We start from the raw sequence: 9,658 nt of genomic DNA, 5'->3' as shown, positions 1-9,658 counted from the left end.
CAAAATCAAGCAACCGGGCCTTCCGGGCCGGGCCCGGGCCTTGAAATTTTCCGCAGGCCCGGCCCGGCCCGGAATTTTACAAGTATGATGAAATGTGTTTTGTTAGTTGCACATTTTCCGATACATCTTAACGGAACTGAAATAAATTATGTCAAAGTGGTCGGCAAGAGGCTTATCCCTTCAAAAAACTCATTTACCATCATTTTCGAGTTTGGCGTGTGCCTCCTGCTTCTTTCTGAAATGCTACTTCCATCCACTTCCGACGTTCCGTAGATATGATTGTGTTCGACACTGCCAGACCCCCCAACATATTGATTCAACGATTTCCACGCGTTCAACTCGTCAATCAACGTGTCCATGCCGCCGTAGGAGGAATTCGGGTAGCCAATGAGCTGGAACAAAGTTGCGTTTTGTATAACATGCATAACCGTTGTAGTAAAGTACTTTCTCCACAAAATCGGGATTATACTGCGCTAACGACACTTCCGATTTCACCAAAGCTCTATGAACAGGTGTTGGCGCGCTTGCAATCAGCTTGTTGAATAGGCGAGCGACCAGAATCTGAATTTTTTTTTGAAGGAGTTACTGACTAGAGGTGTCTCCAACCTGGATGTGTAGTTTCTTAGTATGTAGACCATGTTTCAATTGGGCTACAAAAATGGAAAACCTCAAGTAATCCCGATTCCTTGCTGCCAACACTGTCAATGCCCTCAACAAAATCACAAATCCCTGTGGTTGTTCGAGAAGAAGAAGGAGAATCTGAAGTTAGAAAGATGGCATTTTGTCAAACAAATGGGTGGAAAGAACCTCCAATGAGTAGCACTTGGAGTCAAGCTGTGGCGAATGAATAGAATACATTATGGCATCCAGTCCAGTTGAAGTTTCGAGAAATGACTTCCATGAGGATTCCTGTATGAAAAATTGTAAATCGAAGGTTGGACAGAAACATTTCTAAACTTACAGATTTCTCCAACAACAATTTAATACTCTCTATACAGTCAGCTTCAGCTACAGCCGCTTTTCGCTTGCGGTTTGCATTTGTAGAGTTTCGATTCAACAGATACGATATTTTGGATCCCGACCCTTCCACACTATTCACAATCCCTTGCAGTACAATAACCACTTTTCCAAGCAGCTCGATTCCATTAATTGGTTTTGAAACAAATTCATGGGAAAAGTGTTGAGCTCTGAAAAAAGAAACAAAAAGATTCCAATGTCATGTCTATCGGGAAGCACAAACGTCAGACAGAAGCAAATATTGTGGGCTCCCACCCAGTCAGCTATCAGTGAAGAAGGGAGTTTCTAGAACCGGTCAGTGTTGTATTTACTTCTCAGTCGGAGTTAAATAATGGCCTAGGGTTGAACAAAAGTTGAGCGCAGAAATTAGTGCCGGAAACTGAATAAGATGGTCGCGTTGAAACTATAGAGAATTTGAAGAATGAAATTTGAACTGTCGGAGAAGGAAAAAAAAAAGAAAAGATCAATTATCAAGAGGGCTCTCAAAAGAACTAACATTTTTCGACAAGAAAAAACGTTTGAAAAAGTGGTTCACAAATTAGAAACTCGAGTGTTAATAACTATTTATTCCAATTTTCCAAATTGAATAATTACAGAAAACTGATTTATTCCAGAAATTTTCGAAATTAACTTGGAGCTACTGTTTGAGAAAAATAACATTTTGGAAAACAATTTTCCTTTCAATTAATATATATCTCACTTCTTTTGAAAGATGTCAAAAAGATGTCAACTAATAAAATGTTTATCATGATATCAGCAAAATTTTTTTGTTGACCACTTTTTGAGATCTCTCACAGAAAATGAGATACACAGGCTCAAATTTGATGATTAGGGTGACGGTCTATTAGAGTATCTACGGTAAGTATCTCGATTCCTGTGAAAGATATAAAAAATTTGGTAACTGATGAAGCATTGGTAATGTTATGATACACAATTTATAGTTGATTACTTTTTGATATCTTTAACAGGAAACGAGATAATTGAGCTCAAAGTTGACGGTTTGTGTCTGTTTAAAAAAACATTCTTTGGTTTATTAACGCTTTTTTCACACTAGACTGTTTGTTCCAAATTTTCCAATCTCTCAATTTTTTCAAATCTTTAAAATCAACTTTGAATGTCACACTTATCAAATTAAAACTCACTTTATTGAGTCAGCAAGAATTTGGTCTTTCAGTGATAACAGCACAAATCCTGCGTCTGATAGTGAAATTCCGCTCCCTAAAATGATGGAATAACAATTCAATTTTCCCAACTATAGCTTTTCAATATTTACCTGATGGGGTCGAGTCTGGATTCTGAATGAACCTCCGTAATTGGTCGGCAAGTACGCGTGGCGAGTTGCCATTACGATCCATTCTTTAGTAAATACTTTATTGTATTACTCGTCCGATGAACATGAGGTTGAGCCAAATGTGTCGAGTCAAGTTCTGAGAGAGAAAGAGAGGGGGGAGGAAGGCTAAGTGGTGGTTAGCAATCAGGCAAGCTTTGTAGTGAATGCTGCTGTTGCTGCTGGCTGCGGCGGGGCGCGATCCGATGGATGTGTGTGGTGGTGGTGTGCCAGTTGAAAGCAAACAGTACCTCTCCCTCGGTTGATGGCTTGAAGACTCCCAGCAGCCGCTGCTGCTGTTTCTGCGGGAGGATTTCCTAACCTGCAACCCTACCGATGAGCGGAAAAAGAAGTCGAGAGTTTGCCAAGAAACACTGTGAGACACATCGTGAACGCAAACGAGAGGGTAAACACAATGTGTGGCGGAGCCGGACGGGAGGTTAAGCAACTTACTGACACACGGATCGGAGTACTAACAACCGGTAATGAGATTTTGAAAAGTTTTAATGGGAGATGAGGAAAAATTGTTGTTTTAAAAAGAGGCTATTTGCTGCAAGAATGTTCCGTCAACTTTCAGGGGCTGCACTGTTCTGTATATTCTAAACACTCTAGTGGATTGCCCCAAAACCTTTAAATTTGAGACACTGCACCTTATTTTGCGTATTAGATATCAAAAATCAGTCAACTAACAAAATGCTCATCATAATATCAGAAACATTTTATTAGTTGAAAAAATTGTGTTGTCTTTTATAGAAAACGAGATGAATAAACTCATAGTTGAAGGTTAGTGGTCATCTTGATAAAGTGTTACGGTACATTATGAATGCTGTAAAATCAGTAAAATCAAAAATAAAAATTTATGATAAATCTCGTTACCTTTGTCAGATTGAATATTTTTGAATAATCCCAAAGGTCGAAAATTCGCCAAAACACTTTTCAAACTTTGTAGAATACATAGATTATCCATTTATAACCATTTTATTATGATGGTTCTGCAAAAACGTTTATTTTCAGGATTATTTTTAATTATGATCCGTATCTGGTTTTTTAGTTTGACCATTTTTGGAAGAACATTATTCAAACGTTCGTGCATGTTGTAAACATATATAACCTTTAATGGTTTTCATGTGGAACATCCGCTTAGTTTTTTTTTCTTTTTGTCCTTTGAAGTCCTTCATAATTCTTTTCTGGATTATATTCTCAAATTATACTTTTATTCTGAAAATCCCAAAGTTCTGGTTACATCCTTATAATAATTGGTGTAATAAAACGAAGAACGTTTTTATTTCTGAAATTTTTCTAAATTACACTTCCAAGGTTTTCAGTTCAAAATGCTATTGTAATTTAACGAAAAAAAAACACAAAGAAAATGATGATCCTTGCTGTAAAACGTCCCTAACTACGCTGTAAAAAAATCTTTTAAAGTATGATGATCTTTTAGATAAGCGCATTGAAAACCTAGTTATTATATGATACAATTTTTAAAAAAATTGATTGTCACCGAGGAAGGAATAGCAGAATGCCCGGATTAAATCAACATTTTAATTCTAACAATGAGCAATTGAAATTTTCAAAATCTACAGAAAATTATCTTTTGTTTGAATGTCAAAGCTTTCAAAAAGTTGTAAACTGATAAAATGTTTATCATAATTTAAGAAGTGTTTGTCCGTTGGTACATTTTTGATATCTTGCATAGGAATAGAGATAATTAAGCTAAAACCTATAAGTATGGAGTCTCTTCTATCGCAAGTTTCAGACAAAATTTTTTATTTGACCGGACTTCTTGGCTTTTCAGAATGAATGCCAAATTTTGTATAAATCAATAAAATCTTTATTGAAATATATAACTGAACAAGAAATTATTTGATATGAACTGTTTTGGTATTTCACAACTGAAGACAAAGAATAAAAACTGAAAAAAAGATGTGAGTTAACTGAAAACTGAGGTGTGACTTATTCGAGTATCGGAGGATATCTTTTAAACTTTGAATTCACACAATGTTTGCTGAATTTATCAATACAAATTGAATGAAAACAAAGATGGCGTCGTGAAAAGACAAGTGGGGGTGATAGAAGCACCAAAATCAGTCAAAAACGGGCGTGTCTTCCACTCATACTCGTGATTTTCAAACTAAAAGGTTTTACTGGAACGGCAGCAGATGGGGAAATGGGCAGAAGACATGAGTTATATTTTTGAAATGCCAAATTTTCAAAAAAAAAAAGAGGAAAAAGTAAGTAAGTAGGAACTGTGACAACTGTGAAGAACACGGCAACGATTTAGAGTTGGCAAGTGAGAAAAAAGTTAATAAAATGTTTTTGGGAGAAGAACAATTTTGTGATTATAGGAGGACCTCGTCGTTTGTGATTTTAAAAGGGAATCATATAAAGAGCTTCTTATCATAGCAAGAAGATAACACTTTTTTAGCGTCCATAGGTCATGTATCCGTAGTATCCAGCGGTATTGTACTGATTGTAGTATGGATAGTTACCGTATCCAGCGTAGGTGTTGTAGTTATATGGTACAATGGCTCCGGCGCCGGCTCCCTTGTCGTAGTAGTTTGGCATCATGTACGCTCCGTGCTTGGCAGTCAACGCCTCATCTTCCTCTTTCTGGAAACATCAAGTTATTACTCATTACAAACGGTTTCTTTCTTCTCAATCTTCAAAGGCGCCGTCCTCCTCCGAATTTGACCCAATTTTGCAACGAATTAACGAATATCTAGTGCCAGGCGGGGGTACATTTACTATTTTGTCGATCCTAATTGATGATACAACATCTCTCCACCCGCAAACAAATAGAAAGATGTTGTTTGATAATTGAGATGTTATTTCTATTCTCATCATCCCTCACTACGATTTAGGAGGATTCAACAATAATTTTGAACTTTGTTTCCGCACTAGAGATTGTCAAAAGATTCCCCTGTTTTCTTGTTTTCCACTATTGTCATGCACGATGCCCGCCACCGCCGGAATGCTATGTCTGTTTTCGGAATATATCGTAATAATTCTCATCCCCACCTCCCCAAAACAGTTAAAAAGAAGCGAAAACGGTTTGTCTTCTTCTCCTTCCGCCCAAGGACAACACCCTGATATTAAGGAGGACGATATATCCGAACATTCCAAAGATTTATCCGAGAAAATCCAGAGATAAGGCATTCTTTTGGGTGGCGGGGAGAATTTTGCATATATGTACTAACCTTTACTGCCGCATACGCAAAGAAATAGAATGCACTGGCAATGACGATGCATCCGATTCCAATCCATGATACGATGTACGACCATCCGTAGTTGTGACGAGATGTCAGTTTGAGGACCTGGAAATATGGTAGAAATTAAATTTTCGGGATTGCGAAGGAAAAATGAAAAGACTAGTAGTGTTTTTAGGATGAAAACTATCAGGTTGATTGGTTCCGCATATTTTTTATAGTATTTGAAATAAAAATTGTGGATAATCAAATTCCTATTACTGTAATGAGAACTTCAGACTGCTAAAAAAGCAGTATTCATTATTTTGACTACGATTACCGGAAAATTACAATGTTCAAATTTCAAAAAAGTTGAAAAGTTTCATGTTTGTTGCTTTACCGTATTTACTCTAATAAAAGCCCACCTCATGCACTTTGGGCTCAATTATCTTTGTTCCTTCAATAGATATCAAGAATTAGTTAACTGAAAAATTATTTATCATAATTTGACCTATATTTCATCAGTAATAGATTTTTGATATCTTTTCCAGGAATTGTAATAATTAAGCCTAAAATTGATGGTTCCGGTGAGCTCCAACTATAGGAAATACGGTAGCTTCATATATTTAAAAATTTTAAGGTTCAATATCTGAGTTCTGATAGATTAGACGGAAAGGATTTGATCTACAAATTGTCGAAAAATCTTATATCTATTTCAGAATTTCCAACACCTCACATCTCAATTTTGATATAATTTTTAGCCTTGAAAACATGAAAATTTTGAATATAAATTTTCCGCATCTCCTAGGATCATAATTTTTTTCGAGAATTTTTTACTGATTTCCGGAATTAGGTTCTTTGAGATCAATTATCCTGATTCCTGTGAAAGATAGCAAAATTTTGTCGATTGATAGAATGTTGGTTATGTAACGATAAATAATTCAACTGTTAAAAAATTATTGATATCTCTTACATTGATCGAGATATTTGGGCTCAAAGTCGACGGTTTGAGTTGGCTTCTATCAGAGGAAAATCTTGATCATGCTTCCGATCCTATAACATTCCACCCAATCCATTCAAAACTTTCCCTGCATTTCAATTTCTTCCGGGTGCCCTTCACTCTCAACAAAATGGAAATTTTTGAAAAAGTAGCCAATCCCAGCTGATTGTGTTGCCGGACTTTCACTCATCTTTCAACACTTGATGAGAAGTGTCTGACATGATGCGGAAAAAAAAGCAGAGAGTCCAGCTTTGTAAACACCCATCGGCAGAGAAACTCAAGTGATTTTCTACGCTCATCATGTAGGCGGCCTACTGCTGCCATGCCTACGTAATTTCAAGACAATTCAAAAACTATTGAGGGCAGTTTCAAGTGTTTTTGCAGATTATTTGAATTAGAAAACCCTCCAGAAACAATTTAAAGAAACTCACGGGTTCCCAAGACTTGTAGTATGGCTCCATATCCAAAGTATATCTTTCGCTGTATGCCACGTAGTGCCAAAGAAGCATGGCAACCGACATGAAGAGTCCTAAATATTAAAATCAAACCAATTTTATCTTTTTCCAGGTGTTCTCTACCTGCGAGAATGAGCATGATTCCAGTGCCCACGACGAACTTCTTCGATCTGTTCCAACATCCGATGAGTCCCATAATAAAGCTCAACACGACGAAAACAATACCTGAACAAATCAAAAATTGGTTGCATTAATGTCAATATTTGGTCAACACGGCCGATCGTGACACCTCGTTTTGTACTCTATTATGTATAGGTTATTTAGTACAAGCTCAGTATTATAATACAGTCATATTGATGGCTTATAATGCATTGTTAGGAATAGGAGGAATAGACATACCAACAACATATGCGACAATGGTTGCCTTGGCAGCATAATGACGGTAGAGCTCGTTGGTTGTGAAGTGCTCCTTCTTGGAATCTGGCACCATGAATTCATTATTCCAGATACAGATTGAGCCAACTTTGTTGAAGCTTCCAATATCTGGAAAGTTAATTTTTGATTTTTTTGAATTCAGTTCCTGAGATTTAATTTCTGCCAATTCGTGACACCTTGTATGCGACAATCAATTTTATTGGTTTCGACCTTGGCTTGTTACTTTTGGTAACTGGTAACCCAAACTTGACACAAAGGCACTTCATTCTTCTTGTTTTGGATTGAGACTGGTAAGGTCGCCAAAGACGATTAGCACTTTTTTGGTCGACAAACTTTTTGATTTTATGTACAAGGGCGGCGAAAATTAGGCGAAATTAGGCAAAATCAAAAGTTTACATAGGTTTACAACCACCAACCTTGTGGAACGGTATCCGGGAAGCAAAGGTTGAAAAGACCGAAATTGCGCGAGAAGTAGATGAGGTTGTGTCCGAAGGCGTTTTGAAGACGTAAACTCAATTCAGGCTCCCGTTTGAATGAATTGATGATTTCTCTCCGATTCACCTGTAATGACAAATTGGATTGTAAAAAGGAAGGCATCATGTCCCTTCCATAATACTTTCTTTTCTAATACGAATGCGGATTCGTCATGTACTTCGTTTTCGTATTCTCATTCAAAGTCACTCGGCAGCAGCACAAAAAACTTCCTTCCGAACGTCTACATCCTGACGAAGAATGATGCATCCCCATTTTATTGTTACTTGCCCTATTCCTATTCTCATTACGCGCGTTTTCTGACCTTGTCCTTTCTTTGAAAATGCCTCAACGAATCCTTAATGGGAGGTAAAGAGACGGAACAGGGAGAGCAAAGGGACCAAAAGGTTTGGCTGTCTTCGAATGGCATATGTACAATTAATCCCTCTATCGCAATTTCGGTCGAAAGAGGACCCCGGGGTGACGCGGCCGGTTTCCTTTTGAAGCTCTCGAGCATCGCACCGGTGTTGTGTTGTCAACAAATAAAAGAATTGAGGATGCGATGGATAGATAGGGGAAGCGACAGAATCGGGGAAGTGAAGAGGAGCCACAAAACCACCAGGACCCAACCCAAAATTCATTTTCGAGGAGGGCTTAGCTCCATTGCTTTTTTTGTTTTTGTTTCTGAAGTGTGAATTGAAGTTTTTCTTGTCATGTTACCGCGGTTTCGAGATGCGCAAAAAAGGGAAAGTGTCTCTGTTTGTCGAAAAAAAAACACACCAAGGGGGGCGCGAATTGAAAACAGACAAACTAAGAGGGGAGGTAGTGGAAAATGTTGAAATTCGTGTTAGAATTCCAATTTAACGGGCAAAAAATTGACGGAATGATTGGAAGTTACAGAAAACAGGAATTTCGAGGGAGGCAGAAAAAAGGCAGATGAATTTAAGGGAAAATATGTTCATGGACAACTAGCAATCTCAATAGTTGTTGTGTACTTGGGAATTATAAGAAATAATAAGGAAGGAGAGATCCAGGAAAGTAGCTATAGTTAATAAGATGTTGTTAGGATTTTGTGAAGAAGCGCTAATTAAACACAGAACATCGATTTTTGTCAATTTTCATATATGGAGCTTGTAATTATCTTCCAAAAACCCTGAATAATCAAAAAGCTAGCTCTGAAATCTAGGCACAAAAATCTAGCTTGGAATTATCTACCCAAAATTCTGAATATTCAAAAAACAAGCTCTGAAATTTAGTCACAAAAATCTAGCCCGAAATTTAAGCTAAAACCCAGAGAATAAGAATTTCCAGGATTTTTTTATAAAATTGAAATGAACCAAGATGGATAATTCAAATTAAACCCTAACTGCTTTAATTCTCCATGTCCCCGACTATCAAAACTAATTTTTTTGGATATTGTGACTCATATTTTGGACTCAAATTTTCATGTTCAAAAAATTGCTAATTATCCTATATCATGAAAAAAAACACCCACCTGAACTTCCACCCAGTTATCCGTGACAACTGCCAAGCACACAAGTCCCAGTCCTATTAAGGAGAAAACGGACGCCAATGAAAGGTACAGCGGTGATGAAAACATCGGTGGACCCTGGAAAAAAAATGGTACGATGGATACTGATAACTTTTGCCATGAGATTGGCGAAATACGGCGGAAGAGAAGGGCACAAACACACACACACACAGGTATAGGAGGTGTACTCAAACGAACAACACGCACACAGTCCGCAACGCGCGGAAGGACTGGGGC

The 9,658-nt window shown here is 37.4% G+C and overlaps 2 protein-coding genes across 2 annotated transcripts in view; both read right to left on the bottom strand.

Annotated features, from left to right (window-relative positions):
- CBG02031 overlaps positions 1–2,372 on the bottom strand; it is a gene marked incomplete at both ends in the record, with an annotated part of 5,761 nt that extends 3,389 nt beyond the window's left edge. The window contains 7 exons of the mRNA XM_045239036.1: positions 198–392; positions 445–561; positions 607–759; positions 808–909; positions 962–1,187; positions 2,160–2,235; positions 2,291–2,372. Of these exons, the coding sequence (XP_045092011.1) occupies positions 198–392; positions 445–561; positions 607–759; positions 808–909; positions 962–1,187; positions 2,160–2,235; positions 2,291–2,372 (951 nt within the window). The remainder of the gene's footprint in view (positions 1–197; positions 393–444; positions 562–606; positions 760–807; positions 910–961; positions 1,188–2,159; positions 2,236–2,290) is intronic.
- A 2,393-nt stretch (positions 2,373–4,765) lies between these two features.
- Positions 4,766–9,490, bottom strand: CBG02030 (the record flags this gene model as incomplete). Its single annotated transcript, XM_002643769.2, has 7 exons — positions 4,766–4,954; positions 5,542–5,658; positions 6,961–7,058; positions 7,108–7,209; positions 7,384–7,527; positions 7,836–7,980; positions 9,386–9,490. 7 exons carry the CDS (start codon positions 9,488–9,490, stop codon positions 4,766–4,768), a joined length of 900 nt encoding a protein of 299 aa, XP_002643815.2.
- Positions 9,491–9,658: the final 168 nt, after the last annotated feature.

The sequence above is a fragment of the Caenorhabditis briggsae genome (assembly GCF_000004555.2).
Source record: "Caenorhabditis briggsae complete genome, chrX, whole genome shotgun sequence".
In the NCBI taxonomy this organism is placed as follows: Eukaryota; Metazoa; Nematoda; class Chromadorea; order Rhabditida; family Rhabditidae; genus Caenorhabditis; species Caenorhabditis briggsae.
This window is presented reverse-complemented; position numbering and strand designations above follow the sequence as displayed.